The 17,932-nt window shown below is 31.3% G+C and overlaps 1 protein-coding gene across 2 annotated transcripts; it reads right to left on the reverse strand.

Annotated features, from left to right (window-relative positions):
* Positions 1–588: 588 nt before the first annotated feature.
* Positions 589–5,185, reverse strand: LOC123885758 (protein HEADING DATE 3B-like). Of its 2 annotated transcripts, none has more exons than XM_045935076.1 (4): positions 4,059–5,185; positions 2,227–3,146; positions 1,736–1,787; positions 589–1,656 (listed from the first exon to the last, which is right to left on the reverse strand). In XM_045935076.1, exons 1-4 carry the CDS (start codon positions 4,281–4,283, stop codon positions 637–639), a joined length of 2,217 nt encoding a protein of 738 aa, XP_045791032.1. In that variant the 5' UTR covers positions 4,284–5,185; the 3' UTR covers positions 589–636. The 2 variants fall into 2 exon arrangements, with proteins under 2 accessions (XP_045791032.1, XP_045791033.1); XM_045935077.1 differs by lacking the exon at positions 4,059–5,185 and adding an exon at positions 3,235–3,319.
* Positions 5,186–17,932: the final 12,747 nt, after the last annotated feature.

Raw genomic sequence — 17,932 nt, forward strand, 5'->3', positions numbered from 1 at the left:
TGGCGGTTTGTCCTATTTTTCTTCATAATTTGTTTTCTGGTTCGTAGATAAAATGAAAATAACTACCTAAAACTCATACACAATCGCAACGTCACGACTCCAAACCCGAATGAATGTTTGTTAAATCTATCAATATTGACATTGTTACGGTCAAGAAAAATAAATTTGAAATACACTATTTTCTATTCGGAAAATGTTATTTCAACACAAAAATACGACAAATCTACGTATCCGTGCCACTTTTTAATTTTTTTTAATACTTTTTGCACATATCAAAAACCGTGCATAGAGAGGGGCAGAATAGAAGTGTGTTCATATAACATAGCTCTTTCTATTCTCATATCTTATCTGCATGAAAATGAAATGAACTTTATTTGATTAAGACCCAAAAATTGGGTGTACACAATGGTTGATACATGATTTTTATTTTTTATGGCCTTTTACCATGAATTTACAATCCTTCTCCAGCTTCTCCAAAGTATATACTTGTTCATCATATCTCTTCAAAAGCTTCAAGTATTGTTATCAATCTATATAAGGGTGTACATTTATCAGTCATATAGACATTGTTAGTGTCAGGATATAGTGTCAAATTATAATATCTTTCTTTATTAAACATATTATAAAAATAACTAGTCAAAAAAATTTCCTTTCTTCTTGTATTGACTTGAATATCTTAGCTGCTGATTCACTTGCTGATTTTGGATTATGAGGAAGAGCTTTGATTACTCTTGAGTGATGTTCAACACTCGACTCGCGATCCGGTGATGACCAAAAGGTCGGTGCTACCGGAAACAAAGGAAGTTCATCTCTTTTCATTCTCTTGGATGGACTACTACCTGTACTTATTTGTAGTTCTTTATTATCTTCCAATGTTTGATAAGTTGGAAAATTTCTTGACATTACTTGGCTTATTTGAGTGGATATGTTAGATGGATTTTGATACAATATGGCTGAATTGAGTTCTGCAGATGAGTAGTGGTTTTTAGGACCATTTGATTGTCCCATTTGTTCAAGAGATGAAGCTGATATTGATCTATGCATGAATGATGGAACACATGATGGTGGTGGTAATAATGGTGGTAATGACGAACCGGAAAGGATTCGAATCTTTTGATGAAAACTTGTAGTAAGAGATGGATCTAAAACATCTTTGCTTCCTGGATTAAAGCTCATTGCGCCGTATAATGGTGTCATGATGCCGCCCGCATTTGGAGGGCATGGTCCAATGATTGGCTTATATACAAGACCTTCAGATGGAGACATGACAGGAACTAACCATTGGTTTGGTGGTGGTGGCGGCGGTGGAGGGTAGACAATGCTCGGAGACTGTTTGGAATTTGAATTCGAATTTTTATCTGCGGAGGCTAATGCAAGGTTTCCGAAATGATGATTGGTATAATTTGAAATGTGATTATGTTCTTTGCTTATATTGTTGGCACAAGGAAAGGAAATCTTTCCGACTGCATTGTTTTCAACATCCTCGGAAGCAGTGGCCTTCTCGGACTTGCTGTCAAGTTTAAAAGCTGTCGAAGATTGTTCACCGACAAAGTCAGATTGTAACTCCTTGGGAGAGGAAGTTTTTATCGACGGTTTGTGAAGTACAAGGTTATCTTCGAACAATAGATGTGGCGATCCTGCAATTAATTGTTGCACCTGTTTTTAAGATATGGTTTTAGTCACCTCTCATATGAAAGAAACACATTCAACAGAATAAACAGTCTCTTAGAATTACCTTTATAAGTCTATGCAACTCAAACACTTGCATGAAGAAGATTCTCTGTTGACTGAATATAGCAATGTCAGTGTCAGGTCCATGAAAAAATGAATGTATCAAATGCAAGAGTTCGGCCCTACTTATAATGTTATGTCGCATATCATATCAAATGACATCATAATGTTATGTCAAATGCAAGAGTTCAGCCCTACAAGGAGTTACATCATAATGTTACCACATGTCAAACGCATCATTCTCTGCTATGTTTGTTTTATTCTCGTGTTTGTTTCTTACCGTCCAACACGCTGTCCTATACAACATCGCCTCTTACAGTTGTACAATAAACTTCTCCCTTCAAATTGAGCGGTATTTTTGTATCAAATGAAACTTATAGATTTGATATGCGAAAAACATTAAGCTCAGCATAGTTCAGATGTAAATTTAAATAGTTTAACAGAATGAGAGAACGTCCAAATCATAAAGACATAATACTAAACAGATAAACTTACTTGATGATAGTTCTTCTTGTTTTCCAAAATTGCTTTTCACCTATAAGTCCTACGACATCGTCAGGGTTGATATCGATACCAAATCTACATTCTGAGCTGGATTTATTCAAGGCATCGTAATTTCTACTAGTCTCCTCATCTTTATTCCTCTCTCTCTTTCCATGTAAGGACCTTCTACCGATTTCTAATTCACCAGAACATTTTTGGACATCACTCATTGCTGTATTCTCCATGCAATGATCCCTTAAATTGATTTTGTCTACAAAACTTTCATGTTCTTCATGTCTTAGACCATTGCTACCTTGCAATGTTTTCAAGCTATCTAGTGAAATAATTTTAGTTTCTTCCTTCATAAATCTATGTTCTTTCTTCTTTGATTCCGAATTTCTATCTTTAACTGATGAGTTTAAAGAAGCATTTGTCGTCTCATCAAAACCGTGTAATGAGTGAGAAGGTTTTTCCTCTTCTGCCTTCTGATCAATTTGACTCTCATCTTTATGCTCTTCCATTTGGTTCTTTCCATATTGTGCTGATTTTAGATCTATATCTTCACGCGAGTTCATCACCTTTCTAAACGAATTTAGACTTTTAAGCGAACAACTCAAATTGCAACGAGAAAGTCTATCTTCTTCATCTTTGTCATTATGGATGTTGCTGGAACATGAACTTTTCACATGAACAGAAGCAGGAATTATGAAAGCATCTTCACCATCAAGCTTTTTTAGATAATTCTTACTACTGTTGATAAAATTATCTTGCTGAATTTTGGTAACTTGTTTCGCAGGTTTCATGTGTTCTAAGTCATGACTCACCGTCAACTTGGTTAAGTTAATCTTTCTAGAATTATAGGCTTGAGTCTTATCAGATAGAATAGAAGATGCATTTGAGCTACAGAACTTGATGCTTTGACTGCAACCAAGCTGCAACATAGTATAAACATCATAATTAAAATGGTTATAAAGTGTAAACAAAATAACCAAATGATAAAGCTTAAGTAGTTCTTATTACCAAGTATTATTACTTGAATTATGTTAGCAAAGTCCTTGTTCATTCTCACAAGAGTTTACTATACAAATATTGTTAGAACAGCAACCCTGGTTCAAAAGTAAGAAGATACGAAAAACATAAAGAGAGAACACACAATATTTGTTCACAGAGTTCGGCCAATTGTGTCATGTCTCTGACTGCAGAATGGTGATAGGTCCTTTCTATTATTCAAGCATAGGGTTTACAAAGTACAACTTGTGTTTAAATACCAAGGTCCAGTTTACAAGATTAACTCTGAACCGTACCGCGAGGGGTTCACCCCCTAGAAGTGGCAGAGTCAGGATTATTATAGAGCTTGGGCAAAATTTCACATGTGACATAATATGTAAATTGGCCAACAAAAAATATCAGTTTTGCTCTAAACTAACTCCTAAAATCTCAGTTTTGCCCTAAACTAACCCCTAAAAATACCAACAATTTTGGTCAGAGCTCGGGCAACGGCTTTCTGGGCCTTACCCCTTCCTCCCAAGATGTAGTCCAACAAATGTTTGGGCCAAACCCCAATGATACATTACAATAAGAGTAAACTATGAGTCATACCCAACAAATACACATAAAATATATATATTTTCTTCTAGTGACAATGTCATTTCATGCAACTTAATACCTATCAAGCTTAGTAGTCCTACCAAAAATACATGCTTACATTATCTTATGAATGGGATAGTGATTGGAAAATCAAAGTTACTTACATTCTATCTATGAAAAAGAGTGAAACATAAGACTAATAAGAGGGAACAAGAATTGATTATAGGGTAAAATTTAAAAACTTTTACATGACTCACATGGCTTGAAGTTGTAGGAACTGTAATGTTTCTTAGAGGGAGAGAAAACAATGATCCTGGCCCTGGTCCTCCTGATGCAAAACTTTGTGAAGGGATACTGAATTGTTCATAGAGAGCCATTTTATTCCTTGGAGGTGCTTTTGGCCCTCCTTTCTCTGCATCCTTAACATGCAACCTAGGAAACATTGGACTTATCTCCTTCCCCTCATCAATTGCCCCTTTCATCTTATTCCTTTTTTCACACTCTATCCACTCACCTTATAAAATTGCCAATAAAGTATGTGTTTTTCAATCAACCCCTTAAACGGATCTAGTCACCTGGAGGGATTAGTCTCTATAGATACGCGCAGAGACACTTTGGGTTACAAAAAATATGTATGTGTTTTTGAATATTGAAAACTCAAATCTTCATGAGAGAAACGAGTTATTAATTAGCCAATAAGAAGAGGAAAATCAAACCCTATTAAAAATTAATCAATTAATCCACAAGTAACTTATAAGGGGAACACATATTAGAGATTAACCAACTTCCAAGAAACAATATTTCTGATTGTACATTATCAATAAAGAAGAGGAACACATGAGATAAATGAGAAGGATAAAAAAACACAGATTCAAGGACACCCCATTTCTCAAAAATCAAACTTTTTAGCTGATAATTAACCAATAATAGCCAAAGAAAGAAAAAAAAAAAAACACAAATGAAATTAGTTAAGGAGTATAGTACAAGAAAGAAAGATATTATAGAAAGGAAAAAAAGGTACAAAGATTGAGTATAGGAACAAAAAACAAGGATACAATGAAACAACCAAAGACAAAAACAAACAAAAAAACAATCTTAGTAGTTATTAAGGGACCCAACAAACAAACCCAAAAAAAGTGGAAAAGCCAATCTTTGTAACTAGAGAATATCTAGTATGATGTATGAGTGAGGGTATGATATGATTGATGAAGTGTTCAAATGAAAGAGAAAAGAGTAAGATATGGCATAAGAGATATGTATGATTGGAGATGAAAGAATGTAGTGACCAAGTCTCACATTGTTCTTTATTATTTGTGTATTGCATTTGGCGAAGGACAAGGCAATCCCAAAGGGTAAGTGATTTCATCCTTACCACACGTTTAAATCTTTCACGAAATATCTGTTATGAATCAGTTTCCTTTTTGGTTAATTTCAGCTATAAAACTTATTATAATAAGAGACAAATTATGACAAATGTTAACAAGTCTCTTGCGAGATGCTAAATATGTATTTATAAAGGAGAGACAATTTTCATCTTTAAAATCAATTTTGTAAGATTGAATTATGCTTAATTATCAATTCTAAAATATATCAGAGTCTCCTCAATGATCTGCTAGGCCGTCCGCTGTCAAGTTTCTGATCGGATCATCCTTTATTTATATCAGCACCCCAAGCTCCTCCATGATTTGCTAGGCCGCCTGCTATCAAGTTTCTGACCGGATCATCCTTTATTTATATCAGGCCCCAAGCTAATAGTGTTGGGTGCGTGGAAGTGTGTTAAAAATTCTTATATCGGTATATTTCAGAACCTTTCTAAGGAATAGTTCTAAACAATTAGTCTTGTTTCATGTGTCGTATACATTCATGTGTAACGTAACGGTCATATCATATGCATTCCATGGACTTAAAGTTCTTCGAAAAAATTCTTTTGTGTGATGATAATGATATTCCTTGACAAATTTTTTCGAAGAACTATGAATTTCTTATAGTGAAAAATTACTACTAGTTAACTTTACTTGTGAATAATTAAATGTATGTTGGGTCATCACGAGGGGGTAGCCGGGGATCATCCATATTGGGCTTAAGAATAACTCTACAAGTGAGTTGGACACCACACTCTTACCCAAAACTTTAAGGTGTAGGTTTATGGGTCATCTCACTTATAAAGTGTTCAACCTCCACTTTTCTAAGCAATGTAAGACTTAACCACTCACACTTGCCACAACAATGTACAACAATGTAAGAGATAATATAATTTACTGTCTCTTGTAAAAAAAATATATAATTTACTGTCGGTGTCTAAAAAATATATAATTTACTGTCAAAAAACAATATAATTTTTTATTAAAAAATAATACAATTTTGTAATTATCAATTTTTGTTAGATTTTTTTTGGGCTCGGCTCATCTCTCCTCCTGTAGTGCTGAAATTCTGTCCACGAACGGAAAAATAACTTTCAGTAGTATATTGTTTTTCACAATATATATTACTTCCTTCATTTCAAAATGAATGACCCAATTTGACCATATATACTATTTACATATTTTGTTTTGACCATATTTTATTATTAATAAATAAAAAAAAATATTAACATATAAGATATCGAATTTGTTTTGATGAATATTTTAAAAATATTATTTTTTTATAATTTTTAATATTATAAAATTGAAAATATTAATTGTTAAAAACTTAAAGTTATATATCAACATGTGTGAAACAATCAAGTGATCAACTGTGAATGAGAGAAGAGTAAAAGGAAATTTTTTGGGCCCGTAAATGTAATCAGATGTGGGCTATATCTTCTTTGGTCCAATGTTAGCTTCCCAATGTTAAGATATTTTCTCTCTAGGCTTCCCATGTATCTTTTATACCCCTAAATATTCCAATTTTGTTTTTGCTAAAAACTTCGGTTCGCAGAAATCAAAATTTTTTTCTAGTTCAAATTCAGGAAAAATTCGGTTAACAGAAATCGAATTTTTTTTTTCAAGGCAAAAAAAATTCAGTTCGTAGCAACCGAAGTTTTTATTGAAGGGCAAAAAAGTAAAATCCGGGGGAGGGGAAAGAACCATGGGGACCTGAAGAGAAAACATCCGAAGGCTTTTCCAACTTGCAATTTAACCGGACTACTTTCTTTCACATAGCCCAAAAAAAAATCCAATTATCAAGTGCTAAATTTCAAAAAAAAGTGCTAAATTTATTTTGATAGTTCCTCTCCCCACCCCACGTTTCTTTTATATCTCAAAACACGCAGAAAATTTCTAAAAATTTTTCTTACATTCACTGAAATACACTGAAAAATATTTCGGAAAATATTTTTCGAAGTTTTCTACGTGTTTTGGGGTAGAAAAGAAACATAAAAGGTGGGAAAAGAAAATTTGATTTAATTTATTGGCAAATTAATATTTATTATTTAACGAGACAACTTTTACTAGGATCATTTTAGGATTATCATTATAAAAAACAAACAAAAAAGTTAGCCTCATTTTGGCTTGCAAGATTAGTGGTGAGCTAACTAATTTGTACAAATATATATATATATATATATTAGGGTTGAGTAGTTCAACTAATTTAGAAAAAGAAATAGTAATAAAGTTAAGACCGGAGATTTATATTGGTGTTGCGTAGTCTCATAAAGCAAGTCCACAGCCGATCAATACCATCGAACCTGAGGATCAACACCACACAAGACTCTATGGTTTTAGCACAAAATATGTTGCACCGCCCACTTATAAAAAGAGTAGGAGTTACCAGAATTTTTTTTCAGATACAATTTCAAAAAAAAAAAAAAATCCCTATCAACTAGATACTTGATAGACAAAGTTCCTACAACAAAAATTAAGTCATTCCAAAAGTTAAGTCATTCCAAAAGTTTCAAATAGACTAAATAACAGTATGTCATTCGTTATTTAATTGTTCAACATTCTTCTCCATTTTTAGATACAATGATCTATGTAGCTAGCTTCTCATATATATAACACCGACTTTGTAGAAAATAGGAGGACTCCCAATATAATTGTTTAGGCTGGTATTATTAACAAAGCAATTAATTGAGATATATGGTACCTCGATATGAGAGGAATCACAACTTGAATTTTTTTATACACACTATGATATGAAATATAGAAGTATCATATAGTATGAGATAATATGTATATCTTGCTAGCTTGGCATTTGGCATGTGGTATGCGCATGATCGTCTCATGAGTGTGCCAAAGTTCACATTCACATTCATGGAAATAATAATGAAATGAAATTATTGTAATGGTAAATCAACAATGATCAATAATTTTCACAACTAGAAACAAATGAAAAGGAAAAACGACATAGATGATTATATGGACCTAGTGTCATGTGCACGTGGGGGTCAATATCATCCACAAGTTTGGATTGCATTAAGAATTGAATTCAAGTGGTTTATGAAAGAAAAAAATTCATCATTGATATCCTGGTTACTAAACGTCTAATCTAGTTTGAGGCTCAGTTCTGACATCAAGTAGTTTTAACTCTCTCCAAATTATAGTTGTGAAAGATCGAATTGTATTTTTCCTTATCAAATCCAGTGTCAATAGTGGTTTATGAATTTTATTAAAATTACACTTAGTTTGAATGAAGTTGTGTTTAATTTTTAAATGTGATAATTTTTATTTTTTTTGTGTTTGGTCTCTGAATTACTAAATGTATTTGCCTAAGAAGATTAACACAAAAATAATAAAAATCTACAAGGTCTTAGTATCAAAAAATTCCAAGATAAAACTGTACTAGTTCTAGAGAGAGCACAAGAGAAAATGATGGGTTCTTTGTTTTTTCTATTTTTGAAAGTGATTATGGAGCCCTTATTAGACTTGGAAGGTCTTTAATTTGGTTGTTGACCCAAGACCATTGAATGTGGCGAACCTATACATTCATGTACAAAAAAAAAGCAAGAATACAAAGCCATTTAAGAGTGGGGAATTCTTTGCAAGACTAGGACCAGTCATAGTATTGGTTGATGTAATAAATTCCAATTTTTTTCAATAATGTTGGTCATTGGTCCCTTTTCTTTTTGATCCTTATTCCCTAAACAACATCTTCATTACATCTGTGTAGTCTAAATTCTGGATCCAATTAACTCGGAGTTAAAATTTTGTTTAAAATGAAAGAATTGTTTATCCTTATGGTTTGTGTTCTGATGCAAACAGAACCAGAGATGATTTTAATAACGAAACTTGAGGTAGTCACAGTGGAGAAGTTCAAATACGATGAATCATGGTGGAAAAAGTACCTGCAAAACACGTTGGCACGCTCAAGTTAGTATATGATTGAGAGAGAGAGTGAAGTGAAACGTGATTCAAATTGTGTACCTAATAAGAGACGGTTATAATTGTTTGTGTCAACTGACAACAACTGATATTGGAGATGAGTACCGTCTAGATCGTTCCAATGGTCCTAGGAGCATGTGGAGCACAATAATTATTACCATGCCCTTTGTCATTGGCGCATAGGAGAAGCTTCCACGAAGGAATCGTATTGAGCTGGATCTTGAACCACGTATATTGGACTTTGGTCTAGTTCAGAACAGTTTATTTATATACAACTTGATTATCGAAATTTACTAGTTGAATTAAAATTTATGGGCTATTTATTTATAAAATTGATTTTAGTAAAATATAAGTTTAATTTACTAGATTACTGTCTAATTTTGTTACAGTTTTTTTTCTTCCAATTCCACCACTATGATTTTTTTTTTCTTTTTATAAATCACCACTATGATTCTTAGATTATACATATAGTGGTACTAAGTTTGGCCATTATGGAAGATATATATAAGATTACGTTGCATGGCCTAATGGTCCATATGCGCATGTTTCTTCTTTCCTTTGTTCTTCAAGTTCATTCTCATTCAAAGCTTCTTTATAATCATGGTGTCACCGCTCATCCAAATTAAACATAAATGCAGTGGCAGAGTCAACACTCTAATTTAAGTTCAAACATTTGAGTTTTTGCAATGCAACTTTTAGACTAATGGTACAAAAATAATACATCAAATAGATCAAAATGCAAAAGATATATATTTGTATTTTTTAAAAAATTTATAAGGTCCAGTTATGGACAGTGCGAAGGCCCAGCAAGTCAGGGCAGTTGCCCGGACTCCGACCAAATTTTTGGTATTTTTATAAGTTAGTTTAAGACAAAACTAAATTTTTTAAGAGTTAGTATTAGAACAAACTAAGATTTTTTGTTGGATTATTTATATATTATGTCACATGTAAAATTTTGTCCAAACTTTATAATTTTTCTGACTCGACAACCAGGTTTGGTTAAACCCCTCAAATCTCTTGAGTCTTGCATACACGTAGTGACAGAGCCAGAACTATAACCTAGGGGTTCACTCAAGGCTAAGAAAAAAGTTAATATCAAGAGAGAGATGCAAATTCAAAATATATATAAAATATTTAAAGACACATTAATAATAAAATATTAAGGGAGCTTCTATGGTACATATGAAAATTTTCAATGTATCGGTACATTAGATCGATTAATTAATAAATTAACGATTATTTTATAAATTAAAAATTTATTTGTCGATTATTGTATTTTAAAGATGATAATTCCATAAGAAAAACACAAGTTCAATGTTTTATAGGTATTATATTAATTTTTTTACATTTTTTCATTAAAAAATTCAATAATGACTATTATGAGTGATAAAAAATTCAAAAAAATATAAAATTTTGTTTTTTTACAATTTCGATAAATATAATTTAGTTATTATAATATTTTAAATGATAGAAAAATGATTTCTTTTGAAAAAAATATTCATTTGCCTAACAATTTAATGATCTAATGTACCGGTACATTAAAATTGTTCATATGTACCATAGAATTTGCCAAATACTAATTCACATAATGAATAATGCTAGCAACATACTCTTTAACAAACACACTCCAACACACTCTCTTTTATTGGTTGAAATTCACATGGGTCCCATAAAAAAATGTGGACCCATATATTTTTTATGGGACCCATATAAATTTTAACCGATAGAAGAGAATGTGTTAGAATGTGTTTGTTAAAGAATGTGTTGCTAGCAATCCTCTTCGCAGAATTCAGTTGAACCCCTCAAACCCATACGTGCAATGTAGCAGCCTCCGGTTAGCATTATGAACACTCCACTAATTTAAGTAATTTGATGAGTGAAATTAATTTGAATTGAATATACATATATAGTTCATCTTTACGTCATGTATATACGCAAATTAATAATAGTTTATATTCAATCTCTTGAGTAAAGGCTTCAAGTTCAAACAAATTGGTTTGTTCATAAATATAATCGGGTATGCATTGAATTTTAGTATTCAATCATTGAAGTAGTTTTTTGACTTTTTTCAGAAAAATGAGCTAGCATGAATATTTGTATTTTATAGATGATATATGATTCACACACGAATAGTCACTAATATAATACACTTTTTTATTTATTTATAATGATAATACATTTATTTTGACGATATTATTTCTTATGTGTGATTACATATAAAATGATATCGCGTATGAATATTTTTTTGATGAAAGTTGATTTTTTTTTTCTACACAAAGCTAAGATAAGTTGATGATGACAACCAACAAAAAACAAACTGAAGATATAAGTGTTTATTATAATAATCAATTATTATTCCATGAATAGGAGACAAAATCCACTAGTACATTTGAAGATGAAAGGACGAATATTGTAGTATTTGGAAATATACACAATAGTATAAGTGATTAACGCCAAATGCTATTCATAGGACATAGACGGTGGATCCCATGAATTGAATTTTATTTTGTAATTGTGTCACTGCATCAAATTTACCCTGTAATTTTTTATTTTTTTTAAGTATCGAATTTAAGACTTCATGTATCCTCAATTTCTTGCCACTAGATCAAATTAAGTAGTTCGTAATTTTATTCATTCGATCCTAAATTAATTCTAACTAAAGGTTAAAGATACTTTATTAAAGGCCGAACTCCAACTAGCAACAATTTTTCTTAACCTCCGTAATATTTTGTAAAAGTTCTTATAATAAAAGACGTAGGGAGTAATATAAACTATGAGTTATTTGAAAAAACTTAAATTTTAATCATAACCGAAATCATCATTTATCAATTTCTGCTTATCTTGTTAGCCCCGGGAATCAAGGAGATATTATAAGACAAAAAAAAGTAATGTATTCAATAATTTTTAACTTGCTCGCACAAACTTTAAACTTCAGTCACGATATTGTATTCAAGTGATTAACAAACTCTCACTACAACGAACCATTCAAGAGAACCCAAATATCAAACCCAATAAAAATAACTTTTTGTCGAATTTTATTTACCTCGCAGCCAAAATCTATATTATTGGAGCCTCGTTCTTCTAGAGATTAGAAGTTAATAAAAAAATAAAACAAAAACAAACCTTAAACTTGTGAGTTAGGAAAAGTTTCTTTGAAACGTTGTATTTTTATTATAAATTAAAAAGATATTCTTGATTGCACCAAAAAAAAAAAAAAAAAAAATTCTTGACAAAAAAAATATATATATATTCGACAAGATAGTATAGTAGATGATCAAAATCTACTACATTGACATTGAGAATCAGAATAACAACATGGATGAGATGGTCCATCCAATTCATCATCCATGTATTGATTTTCTGTCACGTGGGAAGACCTATCTCATCATACTATTATCCAATAAACGATCTCCACGTAAGAATAGGAGTGTTCACTTCACGTGTGAATCGTTTATGATTGGACCAGCTAAGCCGAGCCGATTATCGCTTGTTAAGCCGACAGCTCACGTATTGTTTGTCAGAAAAATGCGGCTTTATAGCAAAGCATTGATTGAGAATTTGACATTCTTATCCCAGACAAAATAGTAGCCCCAAATTTTAGGGCCCATCTAAAATACCCTAATAAATGTAACTATGGAGTTTTCCCAATTTTGGGTACATACATTTAAGTATTTAATTTTGGCAAATGCTAACATGTGCCCCAAGAGCATATTTTAAGGTGCATTTAATTAATTAATATTTCATTTAATTTACTTCAAAAATAGTAATAATCAACTTTATTAATTAAAAGATATGGTCCACTATATTTATTACATATTTAAAAGAATTGGAAAGACAAAAATATTATATGCTGCCAAATTTGATTTATGAAGACGCGCCTGATTATACGATCATAATTATATGACTCCAATTTTTGTTTTTGTTTGTTAACAATCAGCCTTATATTTACTCATGGTAATACTTGATTTATACTAACTTGTGTTTTTTGTTTTTTCTCGGTGAACAAGACCGAATATTATAGTATTATGTTGTAATGGTAAAAATTGTTAGTACTATTTTAGCTTTTGAATTGCTAATATGTTTTAGAATTTTATAATACTTACTAGCATAATTTAATTTTGTTTTCAACTTAAAAAAAAAGTTTGACAAAAAAAAAAAAGCTTTGTAGCAAAAAAAAAAGTTAATTATCATATTTGGCAAGTATCATATTTTGCCTATGCAATTTTTTTAAATGGGTAATAAATATAATGAACTATATATTTTAATTAATAAAGTTGATTATTACTATTTTTGAAGTATATTAAATGAAATATTAGTTAATTAAATACACCTTAAAATGTGCCCTTAGGGCACATGTTAGCAGAACCCTTTAATTTTTATATACAACTTTACAAAATATTTTTTATTAAATAATATGAGAAAAATGAATTTCTTGAATTTTTTTTTTTTGACAAAGAGTTAACTTCTAGCATCTTCAATGGTGTCATGGTGAATATCATTGGAAATTCTGAACTTTTTTATGAGTTCTAGCTAGTACATTTTGAATTCAAAATTAAATAATAAATATAGTAAATAATGTTCACAAATCTTAATTCAATAGACAATAATATTAAAAAATTTAGGTCAAATAGCATGACTGAAATTTCAACTCTAACCCTTCTAATTATGTATATTGCTTTTCAATGGTTATTGGCTTATAAACTTTTGGGAACATTATTGTGGGTGGGAAGCCAGAAAGCAAAGATGAGTAAGAGCAAACAATTTTTTTGAAAATAACTCTAGGAACATTTTTTTTTTTGAAAACATCTCTAGGAACATTTATTGTTGAGTTGAATAGAAAATAAATAGATTTCTAGATGTTAGAGAGTAAAAATATGCAAATTACTTGACCAAAAAAAAAATTCAAATTAATTTCTGGTGGAACAATTTTTTGGCCAAACTTTACTTACCTCGCTCTTTTCCTCTAGGAATCAGAGGATTATAAACAAAAAGAAAATACAAATTCAAAAGAGAGAGAACAATAGCGTTTTTCTTTACTAGTAAGAAATACTAGTACAGTGCATTTGTAAATTATTATTTACTCTACTATAAAAGAATTTAAATTATAAGAGTTTATTTGTAAAATAATTACAAATATTTTATGTGTTAAATGTCTTATCATTTATGTCTTCCCAAATAGTAAAAGTTTTTAACTTACAACTTTTTTTAAAGGTAATATCTCTTTTTTTATTTTAGAGGAAAACCTACATATAAATTTTATATTGTTTTTTACACATGTTTGAAATGACATAAAATTGACGTCACAAAATATAGATTAAATTTTAAATTTGGCAATTAGGAAGTACAAAAGACTTTGATGCCTTACATACAGTTACACTGTCACTGTGAATGTGATGGTGGCTTTGTCTGACACTTTGCAAAGTGTGTTTTCTCAAATGATTTCTTTGATGAAAATAGTAGTTGACATTCTCAAACCTGCCTTGATTTGCAGAGGTTGGTGAATGATCTTGATCAGAAAAGAACAGGTAGATGGTTAGTTGGTAGTCCGTTGAGCGGGTGGTTGATGACGGGTCGAGCAGCTGATCCACGAAAGGGGGGGAGGGGGGGGGGGGGGGGTTGTACCTGTGCAGGTGTTCCAATGCCAAAGTTAGAGAGAGAATGAGAGCAAGAGAGATACAAGAGAGAGAAAATAATTAAGTGAATAAATAGTGTTACCTAGCTCTCCTGTATAGGAGAGCTTATATAGCCTCCCAGCTCTGGACCAAAGGTCCTCTTATTGGGCTGGAACATGTTAGGTCAAAAAAGATGGACTGCCAAGATATTTCCCTTAGATAGTGGGAGAAACAGTGATCTGCTTCTATCTTGGTGGAGAGGTCCCACCATGTGTCTGACATGAATGTGGAGGGGCAAACCATTATGGACTTAGTGGGTATGATGTTGGATTAGTTCTAGTCCAGAACAATGAAAAAAAAAAAAACTATTTTTGGAAATTCATTAACTAGCTGTGTAGCATGTAATGATGGCATGGGGTGCATGTGAAGTTTGCTACAGTGTTACTATATATAATTCTCTCCATTTTCAAATATTTAAATTCATTACCAATAGTGTTTCAAAAAAATAAATTCATTACAAATAGTTAATTGGTTTAATGGTGATTGACGCTGAACTTTGTAGAGATTAGAGAGGACCGCAGTTCGATCCCCACAACTGCGATCGGAAGGGGACTAAACAAGTATCGTATGCGTAGGAAAGAGAAAATGGATTTCTTTTGATTTTGCACTAAGAGGTTTGGTTTATTTGGAAGGAGAAAAATGATTTGATCTTCTTCACAAAATCGCCTAGAGCAGAGGAGGTGGTGGAAGCTATCGAGAGTCTCTGTTTGGTTTTTATGAGTGTGGAATAATTATAGATCGCAATGTATTCTACTATAGGAGTTAAACATAGTTGGGATCCTTTTGTATTAGATAAAGTTTTTAGTACCCAACTTATATTGTTGGTAATGTTACACAAAATTAAATTAATATAAAAATGCGACATGATATTGACTTTTGCTTCTAGTATATAAATTTAAGTTGAGTACTAGAGTGTTCATCTTTCTATTAAATTTTTTTGTTACAAAGAGGGTCAAAGCCCTATATTAATAGTTTTTTTTTATTTTTATATCATGATATATTTGGTACGAAGTTTCAACCGTCATTAGCGATGATTAATTTTCGTTGGGGAACCTCTGAGATACGCAAGGTGAGTTGTCCTCTTTCAACCTAATTGTTTCCATACGCATGAGCCAATAATCGAATCCTTGACTACATGTTTAATGGGAGCAAGACCCTTATCACTTGGACAAATTCAGTGTTGAATGATTTTTTTGGGTACAATTATCTTTTTTTTTGGCTTTCATTTTTTTATTTTTTTGTTTATAACCCTCTGGTTCCTAGGGAAAAGGGGTCCTAGTAGTCTAGAGTTCGGCCGCGAGATAAGTAAAGTCTGGCCAAGAAATTGTTTCATCCAGGAATCGAACCCGGGTTCTCCCGAAATCCATCCTTTTTGGTGAAACTCATTAACCACTTGAGCCCAATGACACGGTTAATTTTTATATATGGTTAAAGCAACCCTTGTATTTTCACCATATTAACTGAGTGGAGTATTAATTGTACTGTGGTCTAGCATAATTTATTCTTTGCAGATAAAAAAATAGCATGGTAATTAAAATATTGAGTTTAATTGATTAATGAGTTTCACCAAAGAACGAATCGTTCGAGAGAACTTGAATTCAATTCCTAAGTGGAATAATATTTTGTTACATTTTACTTATCTCGCGGGGAACACCGAATTAATTATAACTTTTCTCCCTTAAAAACCAGAGAATATTTTTATTTTTTTTAAAAAGGTATTGTAGCTCTATGAAAAAATGGGTGTATAAATATCTTTACACATAATTTAGGAATCTCATCGGAACTTAGCTGATCCTCCCTACCTGGACTCAATAATATTATAACAACTTTCTAAATCTAAAACAAAAAATAAACTACAATTTGATGAGTCATTTGCTAATCTCACTGCTATCAACATATATGTCCTCTCTGCCTCTCTCCACTATCATGTTTAGTCACACCCAAAAAACAAAATCCTATCAAATTATATGAAATCCTTTCAGATTATGCATATATTTTATTCAAATTTTACACCAACTTTAGGATAGACTATTTTTTATTTGAAGATATAAATTATATAATTGTGCATACTAATATACTTCAACATTTAATATTCTAGTCCAATTTTACTCTAATATTATATATGTATGCATAAAAAGTACTGTGGTAAAAAGTGAAAAAATCACAAGCTATGATTAAAATCATGATTAATTAACAAGGCTTTTGTAAATTGTAAAGAGGAGATTGTTATTAAAAGATGCTTTTCACTAAGCAACCAAAAAGAGGCACAACTTTCCCTACTTAAAAAGAATAAAAAAAACAATCACAGGATAAAATATCCAATTAATTTATCTTTGGTTCATCTTTTGAAGATGTCAAATTTGATTTCAGAGATGTAGCATCATTTTCGGATAATGTTCATTAGAGTTGATTTTGATGCTTCATGATCACATGAGAGGAAGATGATCTACTCAAAACTTCAAGACATAAGGTTAATGGATCATATATCTTCTAAATTCAACATTCTTCTCATTTATAGTCGTTGTGAAACTTAACTATTCATACTTAAAATCTAACAATTTCAAAATATGTTCGTCAATATGCCACAATTTGCTGTGAAATCCAGAAGCTAGAAATAGATTGTTAAAAAAATACACCTCTGAGTGTCTTTGGAAAAAGATTAGTACTGTAACTGCATCAACGCAGTTACGGTATGAACTGTCCGATTTGAATAGAATGCTAAGATCAGTTTAATATATATAGGGTAAATAGGGTTTTACCCCCTGCAAAATAGGCCAGTTTTGCGTTACCCCCCCTGCAAAATGAAGATTCCATCATTTACCCCCTTCAGTCAACAACATGGATGTTGACTGGACAAAATTGATGACGTGGGATGCATGTGTGGTTTTTCATTCATTTTTTATTAAAGTTTTTGTGCCACGTAGATAAATAACTTAATATAATTATTAATTTTTCAAAAAGAAAAAGAAATTAAAAAAAAATTGTTAATAGAATTTACTATCATTTTTTCCTTCTTTTTTTTTAGTTTTTTTTTAAATTAAAAAAATAATAATTATACATTAATTAATGAATTGACAATAAAAAAATAAATATAAAATAAATTAATTCCACTTGTACGTGCCACATCATCAATTTTGTCCAATCAGCATCCATGTTATCGAC

This window comes from Trifolium pratense, linkage group LG5 (assembly GCF_020283565.1).
Source record: "Trifolium pratense cultivar HEN17-A07 linkage group LG5, ARS_RC_1.1, whole genome shotgun sequence".
Taxonomy (NCBI): domain Eukaryota; kingdom Viridiplantae; phylum Streptophyta; class Magnoliopsida; order Fabales; family Fabaceae; genus Trifolium; species Trifolium pratense.

Bases quoted from the DNA above. Each gene is read 5' to 3' on its own strand.
- LOC123885758 (XM_045935076.1), bottom strand. From the start codon at position 4,283: ATGAAAGGGGCAATTGATGAGGGGAAGGAGATAAGTCCAATGTTTCCT. The intron at 1,788-2,226 runs GTAAGTTTATCT...TGCTATATTCAG, and splicing joins ACAAGAAGAACTATCATCAA to TCAACAGAGAATCTTCTTCA. The intron at 1,657-1,735 runs GTAATTCTAAGA...TCTTAAAAACAG, and splicing joins AGTTGCATAGACTTATAAAG to GTGCAACAATTAATTGCAGG.